The 16,150-nt window shown below is 37.6% G+C and overlaps 1 protein-coding gene and 1 long non-coding RNA gene across 2 annotated transcripts; both read left to right on the top strand.

Annotated features, from left to right (window-relative positions):
• Nucleotides 1-12,521: 12,521 nt before the first annotated feature.
• On the top strand, nucleotides 12,522-13,332 carry hspb9 (heat shock protein, alpha-crystallin-related, 9). Its single transcript, XM_067428950.1, has one exon. It carries the CDS (start codon nucleotides 12,577-12,579, stop codon nucleotides 13,207-13,209), a length of 633 nt encoding a protein of 210 aa, XP_067285051.1. The 5' UTR covers nucleotides 12,522-12,576; the 3' UTR covers nucleotides 13,210-13,332.
• A 458-nt stretch (nucleotides 13,333-13,790) lies between these two features.
• On the top strand, nucleotides 13,791-14,666 carry LOC137053364 (uncharacterized). Its single transcript, XR_010899942.1, has 3 exons — nucleotides 13,791-13,909; nucleotides 14,268-14,347; nucleotides 14,591-14,666. It is a non-coding gene; the product is annotated as an uncharacterized lncRNA (long non-coding RNA).
• Nucleotides 14,667-16,150: the final 1,484 nt, after the last annotated feature.

Genomic DNA, 16,150 nt, shown 5'->3' on the forward strand with positions numbered 1-16,150 from the left:
CTGCCAATCTCATGTTAATCTTGAGTAGCCTACCTATAGAGCTGTATTTCATCCTTCATATGTCTGAAGAGTTTTTAGTTTTATCATATTTCTAAAAGACTGATATGCTGTACCAATTCTTGCAGACTACAGCCCAACTTGTATAGGAATGAAGTGACATTGTTGATTTTGTGGTCTAAAAACATAATGATAGCATTGTTGACGACTCCTGTATCCCGAACAAAGCTTGTTGTTGGCGCTCTTGCTCTCACTCTGGTTGATGTGCATATGTGCTTATTCGGGAGAAGTGCACTAATACGAAATTCTGTCCTTTATGATGTCATAAAGGGCCATAGCCTACTGGAAAAAACTTTCCGAAACTTGTACAAATCCTGATGGAGTGTATTTGACACCGAAATACTTTCATAATACATCCAACAATTTTTTTGTGTGACATTTTGGCTACTAAAATTTAGCACTAACGTGAATGACTGATGTAACACTAGTTTGCAAAACAAGTGTTTCTCAATCCTTTATCTTTACTGAAAGTAGTATGAATAACAGAGTCAGACAATTTGCATTAATACCATGTAAATTATCATTATCACATGTAAATGCGTATAAATAGTACGAGTGTGTAATGTATAGGCCAAAACTCATTTTTGGCGTGCATATGATAGGCCTGCGCACTTTATGACATGTATATGACACGCTCTTGAGTAGGATTAGGTTGGTGGGTGGTTCGTATGTACAATACGCCATAAAGTGCGTATCATATGCAAGCGAAATAGTGTCCAACAGCTGATTAGCATAAGTATTTCAGTAAGACAGCAATAACGTGAGTTAGCCAGAAACTTTACTCAATAAAACACAACTACGTATTTTGAACACTGAATAGAAAAATATACATAAATAATGAATCATACTTACAGGTGTGGTTCTGAGGAGCAAGCTGGTCCGATACACTGGGTAATGAAGACCCACCTTTCAAGAGCAAGCGTTTTGCGAATCCTACATTGTTCGTGGGCAGACAGCTGTAGGCTACAACATTGGACGGGTAGGCTATTATGCAAATATTGCTGCCTTCACGTGCTATCGGAATTATGGTAAATACGAGTTTCCTATGTAAAAATTGCACAAGAACGCCCTCCCATTTAAAAATTGAATGTGATAAGCTTGTTACGACTTCAGAAGTGGGGAATATCACATTTCCGATAGCACGTCATGGCGGCATAGTGATGTAGAACTGTCACGCAGTAAGATTCGAACAAAAAAAAAATTTATTTTGTAAGCACTTTCGACTTCACAACTTTGCATAATGTTTGCATTCACAAAGGGTTATATTACACACTGCATTAAAAGTAAAAATCATAATAGGAAACCAACTTTAAAGTTATATTCCCCTGAAAATTCGTTTAGACTCGGTGACTAATCGTTTCTCTATTTTGCTAGTCAACGGGACAAATTAATAGAGGGATTTGTCCCATAGACAGTAAAAGAAATGGACGGAGCGATCCCATTGCCTTCTACGGCGTTAAGTGATGTCAGTAAAGGAGCACTCACTTCCTGATGGCTGAGCGAACTGCGCAGGCTCAGACTGAGCTTGACGACGAAGATGTGACGTGAGCCTCCTGTCTGACAGCTGTAGGTCTTCTAGCAGTTATGGAAAGTGAAATCTGAATCACGTTGTTTAAATATTTTCTCCCGTTGCTTTTGGCTCACTATGGGCTTCTCCCCATTCTTCCCCCTTGACTTTATCAGACTTTATGTCTCCACGTCCCCCCGACTGTCTCATAGACAGTAAAAGATTGCGTGCGAGCGTCTCCTCAGGTCTATACGGTAATTTCTCAACTGTGCGACAGAGTCGCGTTGGTTATGACGCAATCGTTAGTCTATTTTTACAAAAACAGCTTCTGCGGGGCGATAGTGTAAGATACAAGGTAATGGAGCCTTTTATGCATTGTCGTGTTTCTTTAGAAATAAACAATGGACAAATGGAGTCTTTAAACGTCTCAGATGTAAAGTTATTCACTGTCAAAGTGACTCAAAAATGAATGGGAGTCAATGGGATGCTAACAGCAGGTGATGGCTTGGTTAGCAATGGCTGCCCCTATGGGTGGAACGCTTTCCGAGCGCTAGATTACCCCCTTGATTTGTCCACTAGGTGGCGCTTAAGGGTTATCACTCATCATAGGAAATCCTCAGGTTCGACATTTAAACCTTCGAAGTCAATAGCATTTTGATAGTTCGCAAACATACTTTGCACTGACCTGTCCTTTGCGTCATTGATTTCTGGATGAAATTATTAAAAAATTTCCACCACTGGAACACATTTTATTAATCGCCATGATGCAACTCTCAGCCAGGTTGTAGCCTAAAGCTTTAATTGGCAATGTGTATTGATGTAATTAGCAGACATGATGCTCTGCAAATTCAAACAAGATAACTAATCAAAAGCATCAGAATAGCCTTTAAATGGCAGGATACATTGTGTACATCAAAAACAGGCAAAAGCACCAAATTAATAATATTTAACATATCCTAGCTTTTTACAGAAAATATTCAGATGTATATTTTTTCTCAGTAAAGAGTTACATTTATAACAGGTACACTTATTATTGGCTACGTTTATTGCAGATTGCAGTTACATTTATTTTTCAATTACATTTAGTAATGCTGTTACATGAAACTAGTTAGTCCCTAGCACTGCGCATGACATAGGCCTACTACTGCAGCACAACTGCATGTGAAAATGAACATCAAAACATGTTTTTTTTCTGCTGAAAATAGGATGGAAAGAGCCTTTTTTACTATAATGTAGCTCAATGCAATGGAAACAGACAATAAGCTCAGTCCTAGACAAGTATACTCAAATACATCCTGCTCTGAAATTCCTGTGCTCATACACCCGTTAGACTCAAAGATACATACGAAATAACTCAAATAAACCCGACCTCCCATTCAAACTGATATTGTGTTGCCTAAGCCTATGAGTTTCAAAAACACACACCAAAACACACACCCTTAAGTCGTTCGCTTCAATAAATATAATTAACCTCAAGCCATCCCTGTGCAGCACTGAATTGATCAGGGCAGGCAGAGTTGCAGCAGGGCCTGTCAGCACCAGGCATAATCAATACACTTTATCGATCCTACATGCGGTGTGAGTCTGTGTGTCAGCGTGCATATGTGAGGGATCACGCTGCATCTGCTTTAGATTTGTGCTCAGTGAGCGCATGTGGGCTTGACATGAAAAAAAGAGGGGGTTTGCAGCTTAGCCTCCTATACCGACTGCTTTGTAACAGAGTAACTGGGAAGGCAAAAGGAGATTTAAAGTGGGTTAGTGAAATATGGCTGTAGATTGGGAGGAGGGGTGATGCAAGACATAAAGCTGAGTGTGACATTTTGTTCTGCATAGTGTTCATGTCTGACACAACAACAATCGAGCACTATAAGCCTGTGTCAAAAAAATATTTTAATGGAGGTGTAACAGTAACACCTTTTGGTTTTTTATGCTGAATAAGTAAAGCTTTGAAAATGTGCCTCGCACACTTTTTGACACATTAGCAGATATTTCCTGTCATTTAAAGTTTAAATATACACTGATCAGAGAACATTATGATCACTGACAGGTGAAGTGAATAACACTGATTATCTCTTAACACGGTGTAACAAAGTGATTATTTCACTTATTAGGAGCATCAGAACATTGTGCCTCACATTCACCCATTCATTCACAGACAGCGATGTCAGCCATGGTAAGGCACCATCCAGCTCTGGGGATTGAATCACCAATCTTCTGGTTTGTAGACAACCTACATGAACCACTGAGCCACTTCCGCCCGATGCTTTAGGTAATGTTCTGCTGGCAAACCTTGGGTCCTGCCATCCATGTGGATGTTACTTTGACACGTGCCACCTACTTAAGCATTGTTGCAGACCATGTAGACCCTTTCATGAAAACGGTATACCCTGGTGATTGTGGCCCTTTTCAGCAGGATAATGTGCCCTGCCACCAAGTGAAAATAGAGCTGAACTTAAAGGATCTGCTACTAACATATTGGTGCCAGATAGCACAGCCCACCTTCAGGGGTCTAGCGGAGTATAGGTCATAATGTTATGCTTGTTCTTTGGGTGTGTGTGTGTGTGTGTATATATATATATATATATATATATATATATATATATATATATATATATATATATATATATATATATATTTGTACATAGAAGTCTTCAGTTCATGAAAAATGGAGGCAAAAAAGTGTTGCATTTATAATTTTGTTCAGTGTGTGTGTGTGTGTGTGTGTGTGTGTATATATATGTATGTATGTATACCTGATCCTACTGAAAAATCTGATCTGCTGTTAATGATTATTTTCACTAAATCAGGACAACAAACAACACATAACTATTCTAAATAAGTTATGGCCATAAAGAAAACATTACTGGAGAAACATAACTTGCTCAAAACCTTTTAACCTTGTTTTTCTTTTCTTTTCTTTTTTTTTGGGGGGGGGGGGGGGGCAAAGTGAGGTTCGCAAACCACTTCATGAGATGATGAAAGTTATTTATTAATTAGTAAATGTGTAATAAAACTGTAAAATTAAAATAAATAATTATATTTGACATTTCATTTGACATGACCTTGACATTTGACATTATATTTGACCTTTCACATACCTGATGTGGGATATTTGAGGGTGTAATGTTAGTGTAGGTTATAGATATTCCCAATGTTAAATTTATTGAGTGTTGCAATTACCCTTGCTCTTCCCTCCTGAATAATAAAATGAAGTTGTTACAGACTTGAACATTACAGAAATTTTAAAGCAGCCTATAGCGTAATAAATACCAGTGGTATTGTGTGGCTCTCTTTCTTTGCTATCTCGGTACCACACACACACACACAGGTACAGAGACACATGAAAGTGCTGGGGGTTGGGCACTGTGACTGTGAGGAAGAGAGAGGGGCACATGGGGAGAGGGTGGAACAAGATTTATATGAGGCTGCTGTAAAACTTTGACCCCACAGTTGTAAATCTGCCAATGAAGTCTAGCCAGCACAACAGGAAGTATGGGGGATCAGAGAGAGGGGGGGGGGGGGGATGCAAACAGGATCTAGATGGGTAGATTTTTAGGCTTGCATTCAATTAGAAAGGCTTTTAAATATGTCTAGATTTCACTATTAAACCCAAAGGGATGTAATGGCTGGTGCAAATGCTTTTGCATCCCTATGATTTTCTGGCATCAATGAGCTGTTTCAGCTTGCCTGAATCTTTTTTTTGCATTCGCATGTGCTCAGATATAGACCTTGAAAATGAAAATATTAATTTAAACATTCATTTATTAGTAATGAAAAATGGCTAAGAGGTCAAAACATTGTTGGAAAGGGTTGATATGATTTCATTGGGAGTGTAATTAAATGATTTTATGACTTGTATGTATTATATTTGTACACACACATAGTGCCACAAATTAAATGTCAACATTTCTCTTAAAGCTCAATTGAGAGAGGAACTTTCCGTTAGCAAAGAGTAAATTATAACAAGAAAGGATCTGGGACACTCGCATTGATGATAAACATCAACAAAACAGCATGAGAGCGCATTACCAAAGTTAATGTGCCACCCACTTAGGTGTGGTAACTCAGGGTCATGATGTGAAAATACAGGATGTAGGTACTGAGACAGGAAGTGGCAGGCATCGAAGTTTCAGTCTTTGATGAGAAAGTCAGTATACTCAAGGTCATGAGAATTTGCTGGTATGAATGCACCTCTGAACTCTGACTGGCTTTAAGGGATATGGAAAATACAAACAGGCTCATTTCACGGAAATCTTCACTTTTTAGTATAGTTACTTTACATTTTTTTTAAAGCAATTTTTTGTTCCTATAACATAACACTATTCCATAATTGATATTTTGTGCGAATCAAATTGTGTCTGTTGGCAATTATACGTGCTTAAAGGTGCACTATGTAACATTTTTTCAGTAAAATATCCAAAAACCACTAGGCCAGTGTTATATATTTTGTTCAGTTGAGTTCTTAAAATAATCCAAATGTTTCTAACTATTTGTACATCGTGAGAAAATTACTATTTAACCAAGCAACCGGGACGCGTGAGGGAATCGCCTGTCAAATGCGTCATATCTTCATTACTGTGGTATCGCTTTACTCTTACTCTTGTTGTGCAGAGTACAAGTGTCTTGGCAGCAGCCGAGCAAACGCACAGAGTAACGTCATACAATAATTTTCAACACTTATTCTATCTAATATACAACACATATTCTATCCAATATGATAAACAGAGCTACGTTACCTCATACTCATGACCGGAAAAATGCGGAAATGGCGCCGGTGACTGTGTCCCGTCATAATAAAAGTCCCACTGCTCGCGAGCCGTGTGTTGCGTTCATCTCATTAACAATCGCTCCAGCGGCCTTGCTCAGCTCCTCAACACTTATTCCTGCTCTGCTTCATTCGATATTAACGTTAATAATCACATCCATGAATGTGATAGTCCTGTCCCAAGATCTATATTCAAACTTGGCGCATCAAACCTTTGTTTTGAAGTGGCGACCTCTCGCGGATGTAAAATTTACACAGTGCACCTTTGATTATGACATTAACTTTTGCTATATTAGTTTTTTATAGTCCCTAACAAGTGGTGAGATGTAAGTGCACTACCTAAAATAGTGGAAAAGCAGCTGAGCTGTTATTTTTATACCAGGGTAGTTTTTACAATATAGGCATAGCGTGATCAAATGCACTCAGCTGATCGGTCTTCTTTCACACAGATTTAGCTTTAAATTGCATTTAAAGCTAAATCTAAACATCAACAGTTAAAATATAATTTTTAAGTTGCTACTTTGTGTTTGCAGTACTACTTTTTCAGTTGCTTGACTGTAGCCTGTAACTGCTTAAATGAACGTAGCTTTAAGCTTGGCAAGCTTTCAAAGTAGCTTGAACACTGTTAATATATAATGACCATAAAACCTTCTTTTCACTCTCCTGTTTGACTTCGACACTCCCAGAACTGCTGTTCTGCTCTATTCGTCTCTCAATCTCTTTCTCTTTTTCCCCCTCTCTTGACTCTTTCAATACTATGCATTTACATGCACACAATTGTTCAGCGATCTAGGGGTGTGTCTCGGCTGGTGTATTGAATGCCTTCTATATATCTAAAAGTCTAAGACGTACAGGATCTATGCTAGACAGCAGCTGTTCTCAGGTCAAGGCAGGAATTCTTGAAATCTTGAGATCTGAGCAACTGTTCGTTTATTGGATACCGCTCAGCTAATGGGCCTGTATACAGCCACCAGACCAGATGTTACTCTGTATGTGCGTTTGTGTTTGTGTGAGTGTGTGTACGGGTTTTTCTATCCCAGTGGGTAGAATAGCTGAGTTCACACAGACTCATGGGGACTCGTGTCACCGTGGGGAACTAAATTGAAGTCCTCATAAGGCAACAAACGTATAAATCAGATAGAATGAGGTTTTTTAAAAGGCTACAATTTCTAAAAGTCTAAATTTTAGATTAAAATGTCAGGTATGTTTTGCAGGTCAGGATTTTAACTTGAATCCCTTTGCTCTCTATTTAAAATGTATATTTTTTTATTACATTTTATTCACATAATTGTACAGTTCTATTAAAATAAAAAATATTTTTTGTTTTCTTGTTGCACCCCCACCAGTACCTGCGATTATGAGTAAGATTCAAAGAAAGACCAAAAAAGGCAGGAAAAATGAAAACATGCTGTGAAAATGATAAGGTAGGACAAAATGAAATGTAGGCCAAAAGGTTTAAGTATAGATAAAGGATGAATTATGCAGCTGTTTCTGATCAGAACTGGTTCACACAACATACAGCTGAAAAACTGAGAAGGTCTTCATGAAAGAGCTGGCTGTCTTATCTCATGAGCCGGGAGTGAGGTTTGCGTGACAAGGCTGGCCACGAGAGGAAGTGAAATGTGTGAGAATGGCAGTCACCACAGTCTCATCTCAGAACTCATGCTTGCCCTCACTCTCAAACCTATTGCTCCCGCCTTCATCCCTCTCACTTCCTGTCTTATTTAAAAAACGTCTCTGTTTGTGCTGCTTAAAACTTCAAAACACAGTTTGCAAAAAAAAAAAAGATACTGTTGCTGAAATAAATAACATTCTGCCCCTCTTTCTCTCTTTCTACTGTGCTTCAGTAAAACTTGATTTATGTTAACCAAGTCATTTTAAGCATAGGGATGTTGTTGGATTTAGGCAATGTAGGCAAAACCCACACATACATTTTATCAAAATGGGTTTCTGTTATTTTTTTTATATTAATCTAAATATACAGACTAACCCTAACCATATTTAATCCAAAATTAAAAATACAATTTTATTGTCTTTCATTGTATGGAAAAAAGGAGCTTGGACATTTAGCTAAATAGCTAATTTTGTTTGACATTTAAATTAAAAAAAATCTTTCAGATGACATGAGAGAGTTCAAGACTTCAAGACTTCATGAGAGTTCAAGGTTCAAGACTGATGTAAAGGTTCTTTATCATCTATGGTTCTGTGAAAAAACTTTAACATCCATATATATATATATATATATATATATATATATATATATATATATATATATATATATATATATATATATATATATATATATATATATATATATTCATAGGTTCTTCAGATTATAAATATGTCCTTCACCCTAAGGAAACGTGGTTCTTTTAAGAACTATTCACTGAAAGGTTCCTTGAGGAAATATTTAATGGCCTTGATTCAAAAGCCCCTTTTTGGAACCTTCATTCACGAGTTCACACTTCCAAATCATCAGATATAATAAATGTATGCATATTTGGCGTGCTGTCTGCGGGGAGAGCTCCGAGTTCGGAATTTTGACCCAAACCCAGAGCACTCCCCCTGTATTAGGATAGTAACAAGTGTGAGGAGACGGGGTGGTGGTGGGATGCAGGAAACTGCAGATGAACCAGGTGAGTTGGCTATATATATTATAGTAGGCTTTATCTCGTAATGATTGGATAGGACATTTGTAAGTGTTCCTCCTCAACTTTATAAAACAATTTTGTGTAGGTCCCATTTCCCTGTCATCGCAACTTTTCTTTCTGCACTGCTGTGGCTCAACATGAGCGTGACGCCTCTGTTCATAATCATCCTCCATTGCCCATCAACCTGTGGTGTATTTTTGAGAGAGTGGGTTGATGCTACCTGCTTTGTATGCTACTACTTACAGTGCAGTGTGACATATGACTTACCTATGTGTACGTACAGACAGCGTTACTGCCTCAGTCATATTTCACCTATCGCTGCAAAAATGACAACAAAAAAATCTCTTTCACTTTCCCTCTCTCTCTGTCTCTCTCCCTTGTCTCTTTCTGCTCTCTTAGTATGGGTAAGCCCTTGCTCGTAGGCCTTGAAGGTTAAGCACTAACTCCACAGTTCTGACCTTGCCTTACAATGAGCAGCATTAGTTCATTGCCCCGTCTCTGCACCATTATACAGTGACTGTCAAGATGGAACACTTGCTGTCTTGTTTCAATTCGGTGTCTATAATCTGAACATGTTCAGGGGAAAAAGTTAATTCAAAAGCTAATCTTCAAAGCTAATTACAGTCTAATACACCACCCCTTCTTCCCCCACCCGCTGCCACTTCCGCTTTGGTCTATCTCTCTCCTTTTCTCTTCCCCATCACTACACTCCCTCCTCCTGCAAGCCGTCAGTTGGAAAGTCTCAGGGGAGAAGCTGTGGCCAGGCTTTTTGGGGGAGCTGTCAGACTAATAGATTTCCTTTCTCGCTCTGATGTGAACAGAGGGAAAAACCTTCCCTGCTGGGACATGCTAAAAGCAAAGTTTTTGCATTGCTGGTGGAAGGCTCATATATGATCTTTGTCTGATTGGTCTGAATGTTTTGAGTTTATAGCGCTGATATTTACAGTGTGCATTTTGATGTGTTTGATTGCATGTAAAGGTGGTTTGTTTATGCGTTATCATGTGTATTCAGCTGATTAGTTCTGTATATCATACCAAACTTCATGTGAGGACTTGTTAAAATTATTCATTTTACTCAAACATGTATGCATATGTAATCATGAATGTGTCCATAACATTATCCCCCCCCCCCCCCCCCCTTTAAAAAAAAGAAAATGTACAGTGATTTCTGGAGTATATGCAAGAAATATAGCAAGACGATCTCAAACGCCCACTACAGGCCGACAGCTGAACAGCAGTCAGAAGTGAGCAGACTTGAAGTGTGGTAATGCTCACATGCTAAGCTAACAGCGCCACCTAACGTTTGTTTGGCAACTTACCAATCAGTAGTTTTTTCAATGGGGTTACGTCCTGTATTTTCACAAAAGACACTTACTGTTCTAAAAGTAAAATAGTAAGCATACACGTTTGTACGGGACAGATTATTATTATTTTTATTTATTTAAACTGTATTGAAATGTAACTTAAAATGATTATTAGTGAACTAGTTACTAGTTTATTCCATCTCAAAACTCCATAAACGGCACCAACATGAAGAATGCATCTTCCCAAAATTCACAGTAATAGTCAACAAATATGAGTTTCCAATAGTTAATTTTTTTAATGATTATTCCTACAACCACAGTTACAGCCTAGCAAAATAAAAAATAAAAAATAATTTTACTAAACAACATGTTTTAAATAAACATTTTTATTTTAAAACATTCTTTGTGCCAATCATTCAAAATTATTCAAGTTTGAACATTTTGGGGTTGAAGGTTAATACCAAAACTAGCAAACATCGTACCACATTATTCACAGTGAAAAAGCCTGGATTTGATATATTGAAATATTTAGTTTAAAAGGGGTACTTTTTAGTGTAACATATAAATAATGATAAATATTGTAAGAGAGAACAATGTGGTCAAGTAAAGAAAGTAAAAAACAAAGTACCAATACAGCCTATATGTTCCAGATTATATTTTAACAGTTGGCCTGTTTTATATAAAGCTCTGGGAAAAAAAAGAGACCACTTAACATTGAGAAATCTATGTTAAGTGGTCTCTTCATTTTTTCCAGTATATATATACAATATAAGATCTGAAATATTTCACTTGGTGTGCAATGAATCTAAAATATATGGAAGTTTAATTTTTATCATTACATTATGGAAAATAATGAACTTTATCACAATATGCTAATTTTTTGAGAAGGACCCGTGTGTGTGTATATATAAATGTAAATTATGATTTAGAAAATCAAACTTGTTTAACCATATTAACATATGATTAATTTGATTGAAAGTAAATGGTATTTTATGTTGCCTGAGGTTTCAAGTAAGTGTGTCATAAGTCTAAACTGTGTCATAAGTTGCCTAAATATATCTCTGTGTTATCTATAGATGCATGGTCATGGCAAAACTGTCTTCACTTCCTTCTAGATGTTTAGGAGGCTTCTGTCCTGTGCTCAGCGGAATACTTTTTGTATTAGCTCACAGGGAAACTCCTCATTGGTGGGGAATGTGAGGGGGACACTTGGCTCATATATGGAGAAGACAAACAAGGCCCATTATTTTTGTAATTGTGTCATAAACTCTTTGACATTAGTATTAGACAAAATTATTATTTTTAGAGGAACCAAAAAGCATGTGCCATCTTTACTACGTTCCTTTTTAAATACTATATTACTGATATTCAAAATTATTATAAGGCCGTTGAAAAAATAGACAGTCACATTTAAAAAAAAAAAAATATGAATGAAGAGGGCCTAAAACATACAGGGTTTGATCTTTGCACCCAGCAAGTAAAGTCCTTCTTTGTATTTATGAAAAATAATAGGTTTTGCCTACATTTCCTAAATCCAACAACATCCCTATGAGTAAAATGAATTGGTTAACATAAATCAAATTTTATTGAAGCACAGTAGAAAGAGAGAAAAAGGGGCAGAATGTTACTTATTTCAGCAACAGTATCTTTTTTTTTTTTTTTTTGTAAACTGTGTTTTGAAGTTTTATTATTATTTCTTATATGATGTCCTTATATATATATTACTTTTTATCAATTTCTTGTAGGCCTATTGATTATAAATATTTGGGAAAATACATCATGACTGTAGGCACCATAGTCCTTGCATACGGTAAACAGCGTCTGATGAAGGTAAGGAGAGAACACACACACACACACACACACACACACACACACACACACACACACACACACACACACACACACACACACACACACACACACACACACACACACACACAGAGAGAGTGTAAAATTAGCATGTGACGTCACTCTCTGTGCATGACTAAGGAGTTATTGGGCAACCCCAACTTGGTCCGCAGAACCAATGAAGGCTGTGAGGCAGTAAAAGTGACACCAACCCGTAAATCATATCACAACTGCAAACTTATTATAGCCTTCTGAGCATCTCGAATGTTCTGTTTACTTGTAGCTTTCAATTCTTATTCATGACCTCAATGGTGTAAAAAGACCAGCGGTGGGAGGTTCTATACGCCTGTTGGAGAACTATATAAACTGGAGGGACCTAAAGCAAGCAGATCATTCTACTGAGAGCACTCAAGACAACACCTTCCAGATAAACAGACGAGAGAAATGTCTTCTGCCGAGAATCTCTTCATGGACGACCCTTTCTTTGCAAACTCCCACTTTTTGTGGCCCAGGAGCAGTATGGCTCTTTCCAGCTTCCGTGAGGATTTCCTCCAACGTAGAGCCCACATAAAGCAGAACCTGAGGAATGAGATCAGAGACAGCTTACTGAATGAACTCAGTGAAGAGCTCTTCCAAAGTCTAAACGGTCAGAGGTCCTCTGCCTTCTCCAGGCTCTTCAGCATCAACACAGAGCAGAACAAACGGCGAGACGTGTCTCTCACTCTGGACACTCAAGGCTTCTCTCCTGAAGACGTCACTGTGACAGTATCTGGGAGGAGACTGGAGGTGATGGCCAGCAAGCAGGCCGAGAAAGACACTCCCTCATCATCTACCAGCACCACTCCTGTTGCAGAAGCCCATCCACAAGGATTTGTTCAAGCTGTGCAGCTTCCTGATCACCTGGATCCAACCTCATTGACCTGCTCACTTGGAGAAGATGGACTTCTGCATATTGAGTCACCAGAATCCACAGATGAGTCCTCAGAGGAGCGTGTCATTCCTATCCGCTTCAGAACATCCCTGAATTTCCCCATCAACAAAGACAGCACAAACGATGGAGCTGAGAAATCAAACTAGAACACAGACTGATAGCATATTATGCATTGTACAATTGTTTTAATGAGTCCAGAGATGTGTTTCCCAACTTTAAATTATTTGTTCTAAAAAGGTTTTAATAAATATATTATTTATAGGACTTCATGCACAAACTCATGTCTTTTTCAGTAAAGTCTTGAAATGCCCTTTACAAGGTATTAATATTATTGTCAAGCTGGAGTGATAATTTACACATTTTCATTTTTATAATAATGATTTCAATGATGTTCATCGATCACTTCAAAACCAATGTGCAACAGCTGTTTTTAGAATAAGCCTGTAGGTCTCCATTTTAGGCCATGCAGTAATAGTTTGACTTTAAGATATCATAGGTAATTATAGAGATCAGTTTAGTAAATCTGAATAGAAATATGTTTGTGAAACAGAATGCAGGCCAATGTAAGAAAATAAGTTTCATAGCAGGATAAAGTGTTTTACACTAGCCTTCCAATACAAATGATGGCGCTATAGACACGGGATTGAGACTTATGCTGCCTTCACGTGCTATCGGAATTATCGTGAATACGTTTTCAGGTAAAAATTGCACATGAACGCCCTCTGATGTCGTGGTTAGGGCCTACCACTGGGAAGTTCGGAAATAATTTTGATACACAAGTTCCCGAGATGTGCATGGCATAACCGTTAAAAATGGCAGATGAGAGACGAATTTCTGCTGTGGCAGGTGTTTTATTAGTTTTTTCCCCACAACAATTCATTGTATTGTCTTCTCGTTAAAGTAGTAGGCTACATATTTACATAAATCAATAATCATTTGAAGCAGATTGTGTATTTTAAACACATCGAAAATCGCATCTATAGTTGACCATCATTCCAGAATAGTGAGTATAAGCTGCCGTGTGGTATGACTGAAAACTATTGCCATTTTAGTCTTAAGCCTTATTGTCTACATTATGCCTTTATTGTGAGTGTGATTATAAACAATATGATTTCGTGTTGTGCTGCTATATGTTTGAAAGCCAGCGCAGTGAACGCCTTCCGTGTTTTTGTTTGAGTTTGACTTCTTGACCAACTCATTTTAGAAAGCCTTGTCGTCATGCGCCGGACGTTGTGTGAACAGTGTGAACGAATGCAGAGTAGCCTAATCTCAGTCTGGATGGAGGTAGGCTATGCAAGAAATTGAATGACTGTTTAAAAAATATATTGTAATATAATATTTCGTTTTATAAATGTATGGTGATATATTAGAAGGTTATTATAGTGGCTGGCCTGGTGGTTAAATTAATCATCATTTCACCACCATGACCACCAGCCATTATAGTGGTCAAAAGTAACGTAATCACAAAATAGCATGGCATTACAATTATAGCTGGTAATTTATTCCTTCTCATTATACTTGACACAGGACTATTTTCTTTGAAAGGAAGGATGGGGGGCATCCAAGATCTATTGACCATTCCTAAATCCTGTCGTGACGCCGGAGAGCAAAAGTTCAAGAGATGAAAAGCTTCTGGATGAAACAGTCAGCTGGCTGTAAAAGGTATGGTCTTGAAATGGACAGCAGGGGAATTTGACACCAGAAAATCATGAGATGAAGAGGCCAAATGCTGCCATTACATTCAGTTCCCAGGAGGAGCTAAATAAGAGCCTGTAAAGGTTTCTCTGACATTTTCAGCCTAAGGGACACCATTTGTTGTGGCTTCAGCGCAAGTACAAAACACAGCGGTTAATATTTGATGTGTGCAACCTCAGGCAACAAGATATAGGATGCACACAAGGGAAACCACAAATGTCTCCACAAATCACTAATTTAAATGTCAGCAACATAGAGATTTTTGATCTGGTTCCCCTTAATGAGAAATAATGTCCTGACTGACAGAGGAAGAGTTACAAAACAAAGGCAATTGCTCAACTCCTTTCTCAACACCTGCCATTATCTGAGATTGATCACTGCATTTACCAGATTTTTGGCAAGATGATAAAATAGCCCAAAATGGTCTTCGAGCGGGCAAAAGTGATATTGAGGCTAAGTGGAAATGGATTTTCCATCTTCACTAACAAGTGTAGTGTAGGGTGCACAAAAAAGAGTCATGGAAGTTTGTCACTTTATAAGTTTGAAAAAATGACACTGCCAAGCCAAAAAAGAAGTCGCTGTTTGGATTTAAATAGGCAAATGATTGGATTATTACTGCAGTGATTATTATATTTCTAGTATATGTCTGGGAAAAAAATCTTCTAACCCCAATTGATGGAGTGTGTATCTTTTGATTTCTTGAATAACCATGTAGGAATACACATCATGGCCATATTAGCCCGGTTCTATAAACACTGCACTGGTTCCCTATTAAACATTATATACGTTTTAAAATTTTGCTAATTACTTGCAAAGCTCTAAATGGTTTAGTTCCCCAGTACTTGAGCGAGCCATTAACATTTTATACTCTATCACGTCTGCTGTCTCAAAACTCCAGTGGATAATACCTCTGCAGGCGGTCGATCCTTTTCCAGTTTAGCACCTTAACTTTGGAACAGTCTTCCTAGCATTGTTCGGGAAGCAGACACACTCTGTTAGTTTAAATCTAAACTAAAAACACATCTCTTTATATGACATACACATAGCGCATTATCAATTGATATTATATTTTATTATTTTATTATACAATTTATATAAATTTTTTTGTATAAAAAACCTGATTCCCTGAGTACAGGTGTTGTGGCAGCAGAATTTAAAATTGCTGCAAAAACATAAAAAAAATAGTGCAGATTTGGATAACCTCAACAATTTTCATCCCATTTCTAATCTTCCAATTTCTCGCTAAAATTCTTGAGCATGTAGTTGGGTTACTAATGACTTACTGATTGTTGCAGATTCTGGCTGTCTTTAAATATTGATCCTTCTCGATCTTAGTGCAGTGTTCGACAGTGTGGATAACTGTTTTACTCACTCAACTGATAGTAACTGAAA

This window comes from Pseudorasbora parva, chromosome 2 (assembly GCF_024679245.1).
Source record: "Pseudorasbora parva isolate DD20220531a chromosome 2, ASM2467924v1, whole genome shotgun sequence".
In the NCBI taxonomy this organism is placed as follows: Eukaryota; Metazoa; Chordata; class Actinopteri; order Cypriniformes; family Gobionidae; genus Pseudorasbora; species Pseudorasbora parva.

Coding starts and splice junctions, on each gene's coding strand:
- hspb9 (XM_067428950.1), top strand. CDS start 12,577: ATGTCTTCTGCCGAGAATCTCTTCATGGACGACCCTTTCTTTGCAAAC.